General features: G+C 40.8%; 2 protein-coding genes across 2 annotated transcripts in view; one reads left to right on the top strand and one right to left on the bottom strand.

The window, feature by feature from the left end:
* Positions 1–8,657, bottom strand: part of LOC114053908 (retinol dehydrogenase 10) — a 35,945-nt gene extending 27,288 nt beyond the window's left edge. Inside the window, exons 1-2 of the mRNA XM_027877032.1 lie at positions 8,328–8,657; positions 6,384–6,619 (exon numbers count right to left, since the gene is read on the bottom strand). Coding sequence (XP_027732833.1) covers positions 6,384–6,619; positions 8,328–8,616 — 525 coding nt within the window. The 5' untranslated portion in view covers positions 8,617–8,657. The remainder of the gene's footprint in view (positions 1–6,383; positions 6,620–8,327) is intronic.
* A 1,863-nt stretch (positions 8,658–10,520) lies between these two features.
* LOC114053909 (60S ribosomal protein L7) lies at positions 10,521–14,644 on the top strand. Its single transcript, XM_027877034.1, has 7 exons — positions 10,521–10,623; positions 12,287–12,392; positions 12,680–12,846; positions 13,079–13,216; positions 13,304–13,413; positions 13,798–14,008; positions 14,587–14,644. The coding sequence occupies exons 1-6, from the start codon at positions 10,577–10,579 to the stop codon at positions 14,004–14,006; spliced, it is 777 nt and encodes a 258-aa protein (XP_027732835.1). The 5' UTR covers positions 10,521–10,576; the 3' UTR covers positions 14,007–14,008; positions 14,587–14,644.
* Positions 14,645–16,648: the final 2,004 nt, after the last annotated feature.

The following is a 16,648-nucleotide window of genomic DNA, read 5'->3' as shown; positions in this document are numbered from 1 at the left end:
GGTAGCCATTACTATCTTTTATAAGAAATCACTAATTAAACCTAGACAGAACAAAATCAAGATGCATGGTGTTGAATTTTTAAGTTCAAAACACTTAATTAGGCCACTGCAAGGAACTTTACTTTTTCTTTTAAATGCTACTAGAATATTAAACTATTTGGAACCAAAAAGATAAACTGAATGAGCCTCATAGAGAGACAGCAGGTACATAACATGAGTGGAAGGAAATGTATGCAAATGTCAATTCATCCTGACTACACTCCCCCTAGTGGAATTTTCTTAGGATGCAAGTTGGGAGCCTAAACTATTATTATGTGTCTTCTAGGACTATGGGCATTATCATCCTCCTTTTGAAAAAAACTATCGAAGGTATATATTATCATTAGAATAAGTTTAAAATATATTTTTCTATACCTGACTTCTATCACATAACTGTCAGAACAGACTATCCATGTCCATTAACCGTTCAAATTAACTTATTTTTGCTTTCATCCCTATCTGAATTATTCTCAAACATGAATGTTGCTGACCTACATATTATTTTAATTTGGGATATAAAATTAAAAATTTCAGTGAAAACCAGAGCAAACATTTTCTGATTCTACTATTAACATTCTAAAAACAAGCAAACAACCCCAGACCCCGACAGACCAACAACATATCTTAAAGAGAAAAGGAGATTTAGTACTGGGGCAAAAATCAAATCACAAATTGGGTTAGTTTGACAAGGGTTAAAATACCTAATAGAATACAAATTTAGATTTATTCATAGGGCCAAATACCAATTCAAGAGAAAATACAAACATCAGATGCTGTGTCAATTAGAAAGCAAATTTAAGTTAGGAAAAAAAATGAGAATATTGTCAGGAAGTGCAAAGTATCATACCACAGTGTTTAGACTTCTACTAGACCCTTATCACTACTAGATCCTGCTAATGAACTATTGAGCACTATATTAGAAGTAATCATCCCAGCCCTTTGAAAAAGCTATTCAACCAATGTAATTTTTAGTATAAGTTCAAGAACACTTCCTTTGACTTCTTCTACAGATTAGCTTCTTCTTGGGAACAGAATGGATAATGCCTGCAATGCACACATCAAACTCTAACTATAAACAAAGGGAAATATAGAAAAATGAGAAATAATGAAAACGTCTTTGTAGGAAGTCAGAAAAGTAGCACATTCCACAAGAGTACAAAATTAGTAATTAATAGAAATGTATATTAAAGGGAGAACAATTCCCTGTGTTCAGTTACTTTGTACATATAATACTGTACTTCACAGGACAAGTCAGTAATATTTATTGGTAAACCACCAAAGTCCTACTCCTCAGCTCAACTCAGTCCAACTTAGACACACTCTTGTAATTTTGTTTAAACATGCATTTAAAAATGAAAGCCTATGAAGAAAATGGCAGAATGAACTATCACTACCTAATAAATCTAAAATTTCCAAAGATGCATCTAAATCTCCTTTTTAAGAAGTCATAAATTCAAAGTCTCCTAGCAGTTATACTTATAGATAAATAATGCTGTGCAATGAACCATGACCTCAGGAAAATTATTTAACCTCCATAGGTCTCAGTTTTCCCATCTGTAAAATAAGGAGGGGTTGAGCTAAATAATTCTTGAGGGCTCTCTCAACAGCAAAATTCTATAACATACCAGGCCTTAAAATCCTTAATATTAACATAAAAAAATATTTAAAGCACCTAAAATGATTATTCATTTGATTATCTAAAATGATTATTCATTACTTGTAGGAATGTGATTTCTATCTTAAGTTTAAAGAAAACTGGGTTCCTTATTACCATGGGATAGTATACTTGTGATTAAAATCAGGTAAATCACACAAGCACTTGGAAAATATTAATGATCAGGGACCATTCATTTAATACTAGGTACAGTAGTAGCACTAATGTCCTTAAGTGCTTCATTACTCAGACCTTGCTTTTACTTTTCTGAATGGATTTTACCTAAATAGGCTTTAGACATTTGGATATAAATGCCTAATTCAGTAATTACTATTTTAAAACTGTGAAACCTTTTAAGTTAAGTGGACTATTAATTAACTACCAATTATCTTGTCTGCCTACCATGTCAATAGAAGTAAATTACTGACTAGCTTTTTGACAGATTTAGTCTTTTACCATGCAAAATTCCTACAGAACATAAAAGGACTAGAGTTAAATGCTTTTGCTTCCCCCTTTTGGTTATTCAAGGATCAATTTGCTCTTGTATAAAGGCCAGATGTTGTCTTTTGGTCAAAAAGAATCTTCAGATAAACACTGGCTAGCTTGCTCCTAGGAACAGCAGATTTTCCCACCTCTTACAAAGATATTAATAATAATTTGGAGAATAAGAAAACAGATTTGCAGATCCCATACTCAGAAACCTTTCCATATTCAAAACAGTGAAAGTTTATTTCAAGCATTTGTGTCCCAATGAAGCAAAGAAAAACCCAAAGTGATACATTCCAGTAATACTTGTACCAAAGTTAAAGAATATTAGCTAATGTACAATGTCCAGGGTCTCATGATAACCTTAAATTGTTTCCCAACAGATTATGCTGGCTAGAATCTACCCAAAATCCATCACTTTTTGAATGCTGACCAAAAGAAGGTTACTGGGAAAGCTGCCAATGGTAATATAACACTGGCAGATGTAAAGTCATATAACAGACTTGTAAGAATCCCAAAGACTAGTACCATCAATCTTTAAAATGTCCAACATCAGATAAATTGCAAATGACCCAGTAAGGGACAAACTACAGTACAGACTCCTCTATTTGATATTAGGCAGTTGAGTCAAGTCAGACAATTTGGTAGTATCACTTGGGCTACTTAAACTGCTAAATTAAATACCAATTGCTGCAGTAACCACAGCATATTTATAACAACAATATACTATTATTATTGGTGGCAGCAGTAAGGCAAGAAAATGGCAAAAGGATATAATAACAAAAAGGAAACAAAGCCAAGATTTCTATTTTTTTGAATTGGCTCCATACTCTATAACAATTAATGGTAGACCTTCATTGAACCCTAGTTTTGAAACACTATAAAATTTATATAACTGTTAGTGCCCAGAATACAGTAGGAACTTAATAAATGCTTGTTGACTATTGGTCTAAAGAAATGCTTACCTTTTCAGATTTACGAATATGGGAGTATGTAAGATTTTCTCCTAATAGAAAATTATTTTCCTTTAAATATTTGAACAATGGTCTAGAGTTAAGTTATTGAGAATCTACTCGGTGGCAAGGAAATGAGGATACAAAGATGCACAGCACCCAGTTTCTGTCTCAAAGTAGTTTGCAATCTAATTGGGAAAGCAGGAAAGATACAGAAAAAGATAAACAGAAATGCTAGCTAGAAGCATTTCTATAGATGCTAGATGGAAGACACCCAACCCTTCCCTTTTCCTTTCTTTTTTAATCCAGGTCATATAACTCCTTTAAAGAACCAACTCAGGGTATTTCAGCTAGGAGGAACGGTGTGAGCCATGGTGTAGAGGGCAGGAAGTCATGGCTATTTTCTGTGGACTGAATAGACAGGTCTCCATAATGATTTTGTTTTACTGTGTATGATTATATATGTATGTGATCTCTGAGTCAGGATCCAGACTATGAGTTATCCCTGTAAAGGCAGACACTTGCACTCAGAAGTAGGGTTCAAGATCACCTGGTCAAATGGCATATGCAGCGTTTGTCTACTGGTTCACTTTTTGAAACAAACTTACTCTTACAATTCTACCCCTTTCCCCATTTCAATTGTATCTACTCCCTTCCCATGCCCAAATATAGTAGAAAGAAGAGACACACTGATCATTCTGGATTGAAACCAGCACCTTTGAACATACCTTTGTTCAGAAGCTACCTACATCTTGGTACTATAAGAGGAATCATAACTTGTATTAAGTCAAATTCTAGTGGTACTGAGGTTGATAACATTCAAAACTAAATACACTGCAAAGTTTTGTTTCAGAATTTTAAATTGATAGAGCTCAGCTTTCACTTGAAAGATTAAAAGACTACAAGAATTTGGAAAGGGCATCTTTATAATGAGCTGACTCAATATTGAAAAGAATTTATTTAGCTTAGATGCCTAAGGCAAAAACAGCTGGAGAATTCAGGAGCCTCCCATATTTTAATATGAAGTGATGTCATAATTGACAAAGCTTCCAAGAACTCCCTAAATTCTGTAGTTAAGCAACATTCAGAACATCCAGAACTCTAGAAAGCCAATATTCTCCTGCTTAATGCACAAATTCAGTCTAAGTGTAGTTTTTACAATTAAATATTTGATTCAATTTTTCCACATTGCAGAGAGAAAGATCGAATTACAAGTGCTTCAATTTAGGTGCATTTTCATAGCCAAGGCTATGAAAGTCCCTAAAATGGGATGAGCTTTATAGTCTAGGGGATATTGACTACTGTTAAGCAGGTTTTATGGGGTTCCTTTAGGGTATATATTTTAACAATGTATTTGAAAATTTTAAAGCTTTACAATATGACACACTAAAACAGCAGAAAGATAGATTGAATTTCAGTCTTTAGTGATCATTCAAGTTAATGGTTATGAAACATTCTTGCATCATCTCAAAGGTTAAAGAACAATTCTAATCTTAACTATGGCTTGTTACTAACCCATCGAGTATCCTGTCCTATTCGAATTTATTTATTCATTGTATCTTTTTCTGTGGCATAAAAGCACATCTAACTCAATTCAAGTGGAGACCATAGCAGCTTCATGTGTTATTCTTTAAAAGTTTGTGTCTTTTTTGCACAGTGCGTGAAGTCCTCATCCCACATGAAAGTACTTTGGTTTACTTCAAAGTAGATTACAAAACACATTGTTGGAAATCCTGTGTAAATACTGTTAATAAAGCTTTTGGTTAGGTGTGTACCACCTCTTCAAGTATTCTTTTGCCTCTCTGTATTCCCTCCCCTGCGCTACTTTCCTTCAAAGTCTACAGCTTGGCCTAGGATCATTTTTCTTTTACCAGCTATGCTATAGACTAGAGCTATGGTTTAACTGGGAATTATTTTGCCTTGCCCCATTTAAGAAATGTACAGAAAAAGGAATCTCATTAATTTTTTTTGCAACATTAATATTAAAGTCACCTAAATGTTCATCTCTATAAAACAAACAGAAATTGTATATCTAAAAGTATGTGTCTATATGTGTATGTATGTGTATATGTCTTTCCACAGACACAAACACATATCCCTTAACTGACGAATGAATCCAGGATAGTCCACTGTGTGAAATGGAACTTGGGCAGGCATTTCCAAAGACATAATTTTTCAAGTAGTTATTTTAAGAAATTAATGATTTTAATGTGCCCTCTTAGGAAAGAAAATTCTTTGTCAAATTTTATTATAAGCCTTATCCACCTAGAAAAGAGGTAGGAAGTCCAACATCCCCTCACCTTTCTTCCCTAAATTATAGCTGTCAGAAAAGGATGGAAAGAAAAGCAGCAGTCAGAAAGAAAGCAGAAATAAAGTCTTTTAGTACCCTGAACTATGCTGCTCCAAGTTAATCTTCCACCTTGGGTGCTTATGGAAAATAAGGACCACTAAGATATTTCAGGGTTAGCCTAATGGAAGTTGAGGAAGTAGAACTCCTTCTATTACTTCCTCAAATGCTGCAGCAGCCCCCTGTTGGTTAGGAGCTATGACTGCTTTGAAAATCCTTGGCTTGTCCTGTCCCCTACCTTGCAATAGTGACTAACTGCCAGAATAGAGATGACCTCTCTGCTTACACATGGAGCATTTTCAAAGTTGCTGTGACCTCAGATCATCAGGGGTAGGAGAAGAAGTCAATAGGCTACCCCTGATGCTGTACAGTGCCATGTACCCTGTAGATGCTCCATCAGTGTTAACTGACTGACAGGATGGCTCTGACAGACAGGATGGTTCCCCACTGAGTCACAAATACTGATCTCAGAATCTCAGGCAAATTGTAGATATATACATGACCAATCAGTAGATGTGCATGGCTGAAACAAACTTTAGAAGTGTATAAGAACAAAAATATTATTCTTACACAAATTTAGCATGAAGAAAAAATATAGTACCAACATTTCATTTATACCTGCTTGCTTTTATGGCAACCTTGCAAAAATGTACAATGGTAATGAAGCCCTCCTTCTTCTCATGAGGCAATCAGTTTGTAAAACAAACTAAGTCAACATTCTTGTATAAATATCAACTGTTGACACCAATGCAGAAGTATTACAAGCAAGTAATTATTTGTAAGGCTGTTTTACAGTGACAAAGTGGTATATAGTTGCTAGCTATGTACCAAGATCTTCCCTCCCTCCCAATCATCCCACAAAAGAAAAAAAAAAAAGACATAAATCAAGAATGTTCATATTTACCCAGAAATGCGCATGGCAATTGACCATCATGGTTCTCTCAATAAGCTCATCAGGGCACTCCAAGAGATGATGCCCAGACACCACACCAGCATTATTAACCAGGACTGACACCTCTCCAACTTCCTTCCGGACTCTTTCAGCTGTCAGGTAGACATTCTCTCTTTTTCCCACATCACAGGTGTAGGTAAAAACCTGTAAGTTGCAGGGAGGTAGAATTTCCTCCTCACCATTTCCAGCTGTTTTCAGGAATATAGATGAGGGAAAAGAATAGAACAAGGAGGGGGAAAAAGTGACTGGAGTGGTAATCCGACAAAAGATCACACAAAGCAAAAATACTACAGCAAGCTACAATTTCTATAAACAAAAAGTTTGCCAATTATTAAAGTTACAGCTGCTTTTCTCCCCCTCCCCCCCCAGTTTTGAAGAATTACAGCAATTTACTGGATACTCTTACTTAAGAAAAAGCAACATAATTGTGACAAGTACAGTACAAGCCAGAATAAACCCCACACCATCTGCAATAAGGTTCAGTACCGTGAACTATATGAAAACAGCTTACTGGGATCTAAAAACACCTGGAAACAACTGACTTCATCCCAGAAAGTTTCTCCCCCTCCCCTTTTCTGGGAACTAGTGGTGGTGAGGAACAAAATCTCTTTGCATTCTCCTCTTCTTCTCTCTCACAACCAATACAAAGTTCTTCAAAATAGAAACTCACCTCAAGCTCAAGAAGAAAAAAAGTTTGTAATCTAAATGTCTCACATGGGCCAAAAAAATTGATTATTATAAGGGGAATTTATTAGTCTTAACTAGAGAAACCAACCTGTCAAAAAGATGCCCCTGCACATGCCAACCTCTCAAGTGAATATGAAGCTTCCATATGCTAATTTCTGGATAAATGACATTTAAACTACATAGCTCTCATTTTTTAAAGAAATTCTTATTTATTCATTAGGCTTTCTCCACAAACAAGGATATGACCTAGATTTTATGCCCTCAAATATTAACAATTTAATGTTTAAAGTTACATTTTGTACTTTATTTTTCCTGGCATAAAAAGCAGCTCAATTCACATTTTTGAAAAATGCAGTATCTAATTTTGATGGCTAAATGTTGTACGTTTTCTTGAAGGGGAGGGGGAGTATCTGATCATGCCTTCCTTTGAAATGAACTATCTCATTAAAAAAAATTCAATACGAAGTTTTCTAGACCAAGAAATGAGTTTAAGGTGGGCTTTGATTCTTTTAAAAAATAGCCAAATTTAGGAACAACTATTGTATATAATACTGCGGTCTCCCTGGGGTTACCAAAAATAGAAGAAATTCCAAAAATGAGGCTCAATCTAAAGTGATTTTCAATCATTTGGTAATATATATTGTGCGTGTATATACACACATGTGTGTTATGTTTAGTGAAATAATTTGAACATTTTTCTGTGCAGTTACAACGCAATTAATCCTGTCCCTAGATGAAGCTTCTAGGATTACAATATAATAACGCATGATGCTACACTGTAGCAGACTAGATACCTGCAATCAGAACAACTTCTCAACAATAAGTACTCTTCCCATGGCATATGGGTGTGAGAAATTCTCCTTAGACCCTAAGCACTTTGTAATAAGTCTCTCTTAGTAATGTGTGTTTAAGTCTACAGAGAGCTCTGCTAACCCTATTTTTTCCTTAGGAACTAAATGAGATCCAATTAACACACTAGTTTTGTTCTCAGATTGCAGCACATTTTCTCCTCCTTAATATTGTGAGATGACCAAATACGTAGTTGCTTTATCCTCTAAGCAAATTATATTCACTTTTCTGCACGGGGCAATTGGGAAGGACTCTAGTTCAGATTCATTTTCTCTCCCTAGAGGGAGGCATGGACCATACAGGGCTGTCACAGCCTTCTGCGGGGGGTGATGGGGAGGACGGGGTGCGGGTTCGGGTTACCTTGCAGGGCAGCGGCATCAGCTGCCTCCAGGTCCTGGTAGATGTGGCGCACCATGCCCGCCGTCTCTTCGTTGCTCTGGGTGTTAATGTCCCACAGAACCAGCAGAGCCCGGCGCCGGGCGAACTCGAGGGCAAAGAGGCGGCCCAGGCCGCTGCCGGCCCCGGTGATCAGGCACACCTGTCCCGCCACGCTCTTCTCTTTGGGCCGTACCAGCCACTTGGCCGCGGCCAGCACGAAAGCCCACAGCACTTTGAAAGTGACCACGAAGAACTCCACTAGGATATTCATCGCGACGCCCAGCCCAGCTCTGCACCCGCCGCGGCGGCGGCAGCAGCAGCAGCAGCAGCGCCCGCGCCCGCAGCACCCGCACGGACCGACCCTGGCCTTTTGGCTTTCCAGCAGCTGAGCGGCTGCGGGACCCTCTGGCTCCTTGCCCCGGGAGGTGGCCAAGTGCCGACCTCCTTTGAGCCCGAGGAGCTCCCGGGGGAGGGAAGGAAGGACCCGAGGAAAGACCCCACACCTAACTCCTCCCTCCCCCAACTTGCCTCCCTGACTTTCGGGGGGCCCGGAGCGCGGCTGCTGCTCCAGAGGCTGCCGCACGCCCTCGGCCGTGCCACCCCCTTGCCCAGTTAGGCGCTACTGCCCCCCCAGTGCGGTGCAGTCGCCCCTGGGCCGCCTCCTGCTGGCTAGCCGCCCGCCTGGGAGCGCTCGGCCAGGCTCCGGTCGCTGCCTGGGCGCCGGGTCCAGCTGCGGTGACAGCCACACGTTAAGCTGCCTTCATGCTTCCAGCTGCTGCTGTGGCTGCTGCTGCTGCTGCGACGGCGGCCGCACAGCCCTGGCCTCGCAAGAGCCGTGCAGAGCCCGGACCCGCAGGCCGGCCGGAGGAGTTGTCAACTTAACCCAAGTTTAAAGAGCGGGGTACGGAAGAGGGACCAGAGAAAGTGACCAGTCCTTCCCGGAGGCAGGAGCAGCCCAACGGCTTGAAGCACCCCTAGTACCTGCCAGGCCCCCCAGAGGTCTCGTGTCGCCCACCCCCTCGCTCCCCTCTCAGCTCCGCGGCTGTCACTCGGGCACCGGGAGTCCGGAGCAAAGTGCAGCTTGCAACTCGCAGGCTTGCCCGCGCGCACTGAGCGGGCTCCACGCTCTGCGCTATATAAACCGGGACGGGGAAAAGCCGGCGGCGGCGGCGGCAGCGGCAGCGGCGGCGGCGGCGGCGGCGGCGGCAGCAGCAGCAGCAGCCCTCCTTCCCTCCCCCCGCCCCCCTCGCTCCCTCCCCTCTCCCCTCCCCCCCACGGCGCACCCCGCCCCCCACCCTGGCCCAGCCCCCAGTCCGCCCGCCCGCCCCGCTGCAGCGGCCACCGCGCCGGGGCAGCCCCTCTTCTGGCCCGGGCCGCAGCCGCTCAGCCGGCTCGCACCTCCCTTCCCTGCTCACGCCCCGCGCAAGGGGGTGCCCCGGCCTTCGCCTGTCCAGCCCGGTAGCCCCCGACATGGAAGTCACCACCGCCATCCCCCTCTGTGGCCCCCCGGCCCTGACCCTTTCCAGCCACACCGACTTCTAGAGCAGGCCTGGCCCAGGCTCGCTCCTGCCCCCGCCCCGGGTCAGGCTTTTAAGGGGGACACCCCAGGCAGCCGGGGAGGAGGGAAGGAAGGGCCTCGGCAGAGCTCCACCGGAGCCTTCCGAGCCTATAACTAGTATTGGCAGAGCCGGGGAGGCGGTAACAGGCACATCCGCTGCAGCAATGCCTAATCGCCGCCATCCCTAAAACGGAACCTGGGTAGCCTTAATCATCCCAATCCCGGATCTGCCTACAGTCCCCAGCATGCCGTGCTTCCTGTCCGGCGGGCAGGAACGCGAGAAAGGCATACTGGGACGTGTAGTTTCCGAGAAACTAGGTAGCTCAAAGGAAGGGAGTGTTTTTTTTTTTCTCCCAAGTCGTAAGTAGGTAGAAAACTCCCTACCCAAACACGGTTAATGAATGCTATACGTAGATTTAGGACCTCATGTTGTCAAGTAGGATAACACAAAAATGTTAGCATTGTGATGGAAAAGTTTAGTTGCATTCTTTTCCCCAGTACCTATTTCCTTCCGTAATTTGGTCAGAAGAGCCTCCAACCAGACATTACTTGAAATTTCGATTTCCGCGTTCAAAAGCAATCTAATCTGTCTCTCCTATACCCAGGCACTACCTCAGGCACCTATACATTTTAGGACCCCAACTCTTGCCAAGTCTTTAAGTGTTCAGTACGCATGCGCATACTTCCTCTTTTTCCAGCAGGAATCATGGCGGGCGTAGAGTAAGTAAACGCTGCTCCTCTTGAGAATCCTCCTCCATCCTCCAGAATGGAGGCTTACCTGCCCTCATTCCCTCGATCTGGCAGTAGCTTGGACCTTATGTTTCTTATTCATGTAGTTTGAATTTCATTTGGACGCGGGATTCCTCGAAACCGGGCCGGGATGCGGGCCGCCTTGGGGTGAATGGGAGGGAAGGTGTCGGGAGGAATTGGAGTAAGCCGGGGAGGGGGCCCGGCCTGCGGAGGCAGAGGCCGGAGCTTCGGGGGCTCTCGGGGCGCCACGTCCCTCCGCTCTGCTGCCGCCCCGCTGCCCGGGGTCGCCGGCGTCTTCCCCTTGCTCTTGCCTTGTGGCCAGGAGCCGTGCCGTGGCCCATGTTTGGAAGCCCCCGGTCTCTTTCCTAAAGTTCAGAGCGTTCGTTCCTCGGAGCCACAATGCTTTTAAGTTCCTGCAAATATTCCCATGAAAGAGTGGCGTTTAATGCGTGCACATAGTAGGCACTTAAACTTGGCATCCAACCTCAGTATGTTCCCTGCTTAGATAAGGTCTGTGAGAGATAAAAATTACAAGCCAAGTTCTTTTTTGTTTTTGTTTGGAAGGAATCCAGGTAGAAATCAGTTCTGGGTTTTTCGTTTGCTCCTGTTATGAATTTAAGTTTTTTGGGACTTCAGTTTATAGTAATTTCCAAGCATTCCCTCTTATCTCCTTGCTGTATTCTTGTATGTCCTAAGTCTTGATGCTTATATGTTTATATTCCCTCGATGAAATGAGTAGCTAATTGAAGGCAGTGCTTAAACTTTTTATGCTTGGCACATGAGTAATATAGTGCTTATGGGATACTAGGAATTTGAAGAAGTAACGTGTCTTTGGTTTGGGATTCCATATCAATGGTAAAACATACCTGTTATAGGAACTGGACTGGTAATTTAAGTATGTTGTCTAGAGTAGTGAGAGGTGACTTGCCCAGGGTGGCATAGCCAGTAGATGTTGGAGGGAAGGTTGTGATCTCAGGTCTTCCTGGCTCCAAGGTCTGCCACTTTAGCATTTCAGAAAAAATGCTGCACTGATATTTAAGGAAGAGCTGGTTCAAATAGCTCAGGTGTTGACCAACTGTTCTACCCTAGGCACGCCATTTAACCTCTCAACCTTAGTTTCCTCAACTATAAAATGGGGATAATAATAACACCTACCTTACAGCATTTTGTGAAGATAAGATGAGATACCTGTAAAGTGGTTTGCAAACCTTAAAGGCACAAGGAAAGTTAGTTATTGTCATGGGGTTTCCTTTTCATTTTCAAGTGAGGGTTCAACTGGAGGACTTCTGACCTCAATTCTAAAAATTCTGTGATATTAAAGTAGACATAAGAATATTGTAGAAATAATAGTAATAATAGCTAATGTTTTTATAGTGCTTGCCATATGCCAAGTTCTTCTCAAATATTATTTGATACTACTGCCTTGGGAGGTGGGTGCTACTATTGATTTGTCCAGGATCACATAGCTAGTTTAAGTGTCTTGAGTTTGGTTTTGAGTTCAGGTCTTCCAGACTTCAGACTCTTGTACTTCTTGTGTGCCTTAGTATATAATTGTATTTAGTGTTAGAATTATTAGATTCTGTTTGTTTGAAAGAGAAATACTAGTCAGGATTGTTGTTATTTTTTTATATAGAGAAAAGAAGAAGCTACCATCTGTTCCAGAATCCCTTCTGAAAAAGCGAAAGGCTTTTGCAATACTGAAGGCCAAACGCCTAAAGAAGAAGATGGCTGTAAAAAAGGTAATAGTATAGCACTTGATTTTAAGGAAGGCATTTCATTACTTCACCACCTAGAAGACAGAACTAATATTCACCTTTTTGGATTGAGACAAAGTTCTTGAGCAACAGTTTGGGATTGGACTGATAGACAATCTCCTTGAGATTTACTTAAGCAACATGATCTAAAGTGATTTTTTTTTTTTAGCACCTGGATACTGGGATGATATAGATAGTATTATCAATCAATATTTTGAAATAGTATTTGAATTAAAATTTTATTCAGTGACATGTGGATATTTCTTTTTCAGCTTCGTAAAATACGGAGGAAAGTTATCTATGAAAAAGCTAAAGCCTACCATAAGGAGTACAGACAGATGTACAGAAGTGAAATCCGGCTGGCTCGAATGGCACGCAAAGCTGGCAACTACTATGTACCTGCTGAACCGAAGTTAGCTTTTGTGATAAGAATCAGAGGGTAAGTTGAGTTCTGACTTGGGTTAAAGTTTTTTCATGAAATCCATAGCTTTCAATCCCAGGTGACTTGATTACCTGGCTCAGTAAACATTCAGATAAAAACCTTTATAGGACTGAAGCATGTATTCTTGCCTCTCAGAGTCTTTAAGACTATGACTGTTTTACTCTTACTATGGGGCACTAAAGGAAGTGAAAGCCTGATCAATTTTTTAATCCTTTTTTTCCCCCTCCAGTATCAATGGTGTTAGCCCAAAGGTCCGAAAAGTTTTGCAGCTTCTTCGTCTTCGCCAAATCTTCAATGGCACTTTTGTTAAGCTTAACAAGGCTTCCATTAACATGTTGAGGATTGTGGAACCATACATTGCATGGGGGTAAGGAGTTCTTCCTGTTTTAATTTCATTCACATTAATGAAATAATTCCTTTACTAATACACACCTAATTTTTTTGTTTATTTTAGTTACCCAAACCTGAAGTCTGTGAACGACCTGATTTACAAACGTGGTTATGGCAAGATCAAGAAACAGAGAATTGCCCTGACAGATAATGCCCTTATTGCAAAATCTCTTGGTAAGTTTGGCCTATTTAGGGGGATTGTTGTAGAATTTAGAGCAAGAATGTTTATTATTATTGGTTCATTTAACAGAAGACAAAATTAAGTGTGCAAGAGAGGTCTCTTGCCCCCAGTTATACAGGGTAACAGCACAACCAGGATTCTAACCCTAGTCTAAAGATCTGGTGCTCTTCCCAGTAGACTAAGATTTGGACTCTATACATGTTAGCTATATGTTACAGTAAGATGATATGTTTTGAGTTAGTTTAGCCAGTGAATTCTAGCATCGGAAATGTAATATATTCCATTGCTTTGAACTTTTAAAGCTATCTCTAACAATGAACATATGTTTGAATAAATGGATCATAGTTTATAAAAGTAATAGCCCAAGTAAATTTCAGGTAAATATGGAATTATCTGCATGGAGGACTTGATCCATGAGATCTACACTGTTGGCAAACACTTTAAAGCTGCCAACAACTTCCTGTGGCCCTTCAAATTATCTTCGCCACGAGGCGGAATGAAGAAAAAGACTACACATTTTGTGGAAGGTGGAGATGCTGGTAACAGGGAAGACCAGATCAACAGGCTTATTAGAAGAATGAACTAAAGGTGAGTTTCAAGCATTTTGAGGGTTTTTTTTTCCCCCTTTTTGGCTAGGCAGTAGGGTTAAATGACTTGCTCAGGGTCACAAAGCTAGTAAGTGTCAAGTGTCTGAGGCCAGATTTGAACTCAGGTCCTCCTGACTCCAAGGCTAGAGCTCTATCCACTGTGCCACCTAGCTGCCCCAAGGAAATTTTTTTTCTTTTCAGATTTCGTAACATTGATGGTTAGATTTGAGGGCTATGTTTCAAACCTTTGGGGCAGAAACCAGTAAGAATATTCTTAGTTCAGTTTCTGTGAATAAGTTAATTAACTTATTTAATTTAAATAAGTTTAGTTGGGCAGAGATCATTAGGTCAGACAGTCTTATTTGAAGGAGTGGTGGTTGTGACTGCTTTATTATTTTTTGTGGATTATGTTTAGTGTCCCATGCTTAAAGGATACTTTATGTAAGAGAAAAAACATTTCTAACTGATGGGTTATTTACTTTAAAAAATCACTTGCATCTGATATATTTAGTCTGTGATATTAATTTGAGCTAATGTGTTTGAGTAAGTTTTAATGTCTTTTTTTTTTCCCATTTCCAGGTCTCTAACATGATTATTTTTCTAATGGTCTGTTAATAAAAATGCCTGACAAAATTGATACTTGCTTTATTGGACACATTTCTGATTAATCAGGTTATGTGCTTGCCCCTGTCCTTAAAGCGGAATGAAGTTCAGGGCTAGGGACCTAGAGAGAGAAACCCTGGAGAAGAGAGAGCATGGGGTATATTTGGGGTCCAATCCACTAGGACCACATCAGCATGTTGCTTTCAGACATTGCTTGAGGACTGTACCCTACAAAATAACACAACTCTACCTGCAGTACATGTAGCTGTAACTAGAGAAAATACAACTTTTATTTGTAGGGAATGTTTTGACAATGTCATTATTGACACAAATTTCCTCCTTATTTAGAAACTGGTTAAAATGGACTTCTGGATCTGTGTCTGACTTCTGAAGTTTTCATCAGTTTTCACTTTTTTACTAAATTTCAGGGCATCACAGCCATTCATATACCTATTGTTTGTGTCACATTGTTTGAATCTTTGTAGTTTATGGCCCTTGCCTAGAAAAGGGGTTTTTCATCTTTTTTTGTGTCAAAGACCTTGGGCAATCTGATGAAAGCAACTGATCCCCTCTCAGACTGTTTTTAATAAATGCATAAAGTAAAATACACAGGATTACAAGGGAAACCAATGAAATGGCAATAGTAGGGGGTATTTTTGTTTTTTTCCATAGACCCCAAGTTAAGAACCTTTGGCCCAACTGACAGGCTAGAAACTGGAAACTGTTCCTGAGTGATTACCTCTGTTTGCCAGAAGTAATCTTGGAATTTCCTCTGGCATTTTGTACCCTTGAACATTTAACACATTTTAATCATAATTATTTAGGTCTCTTTCTTAGTCCTGTTACTTAGTCTTATTTCACATTTGTGTAGGTATTTACCTATTATTACTACCTATACAAGGTAATTTGGTAAATGCCAAAAAAAAAACCCAAACCAAATAATCAGGAAAAATCACTGAACAATTGGATGCTCCTCTGTGCTTTATATAGCTTCAATTCCCTATGCCCCACACACCCCCCTAATTCTCACACCACCACCACCTCCTCCCCCCCATACAGTACGTTACTTGGGCCATCAACTGCTTCCCTGTGTCATCAGTATGCCTTCTAAAACAGGCCATTATTGGACCAATATGGTTTATCATCTCAACTGGATTATAACCTGGCAGAGTTTATATACCTCTTATATGCATATTTCTTAGTATGATAGGTACTCAAAAATAGTGGATCTTGGAAGGGAACAATGAATGTAGAAGCCAAAGACTAATTGTTTAAAAATGGAGTGGGGAATATTTGATGAAGACAGGATGTAAAACACAAGGACTATGTCAGCCTATGTTGTGAGAAGGAAAGATAAGTTAAGAGTTAGGTTATAGAAGGCTTTGACTATACTATTAGGAACTGTGCCCAGTTAATGGGAAGTGATTAAAGGTTTATGCTCTAGCAGGTAACATCTGTCATTTTATAGAGCTTTGTTTACAAAATGTTTTGATCGATCTTAGTATGCCACTTGAGCCCACCCTTAGTAGGAGGTGCTTAGCAAACTGCTTGATTCAGTAAGGCATTGAAGTAGAACTACCTTGTTGGCAGAGAAACATGAAATGATAACTAAGTCATCTGCAGAGGTGAGAGTTGCAGTTAAGAGTAAATAAGATCTCAGAAGATTATATAAAAGAGCAGAAAGAAGCAGAATCGTTCGAGAAGAGACCACATTTGGGGGTCTGGAGAAAACATCCAAGAACCAGGGTCCCACTCAGGCTCGGGACAAAGGAGGAATTTGATTTTACAGTAATAACGCTGAGGAGTCTGGGATGCTAAGAAAAGGGAAAAGGCCATTATCCTTAAGCGTCATCTATCTTACCCACTTAAGTTTCGGAATGAGACTGGTTGAGAAGGGTTCAGACTAGAACTGGAAGGAGGATCATGACCAACGCATTAAGAGCACACAGTAGGTCCAGAAACTCCCATACTCTATAATGGGGCAAGCACTGGAACATCCAGGTTGTGCCTACAGATTTTTCACTTTTCACTTTGGGTT

This window comes from Vombatus ursinus, unplaced genomic scaffold, assembly GCF_900497805.2.
Source record: "Vombatus ursinus unplaced genomic scaffold, bare-nosed wombat genome assembly UNPS02014812.1, whole genome shotgun sequence".
NCBI classification, from domain to species: domain Eukaryota; kingdom Metazoa; phylum Chordata; class Mammalia; order Diprotodontia; family Vombatidae; genus Vombatus; species Vombatus ursinus.
Note: the sequence above shows the minus strand (reverse complement) of the source record. Positions and strands in the feature narration are given on the sequence as shown.

Excerpts from the sequence above, each read along its gene's own strand:
- LOC114053909 (XM_027877034.1), top strand. The coding sequence starts at position 10,577 with ATGCGCATACTTCCTCTTTTTCCAGCAGGAATCATGGCGGGCGTAGA. Across the intron at positions 12,847-13,078 it reads TTTGTGATAAGAATCAGAGG|TATCAATGGTGTTAGCCCAA; the intron begins GTAAGTTGAGTT and ends TTCCCCCTCCAG. Across the intron at positions 13,414-13,797 it reads CCTTATTGCAAAATCTCTTG|GTAAATATGGAATTATCTGC; the intron begins GTAAGTTTGGCC and ends AGTAAATTTCAG.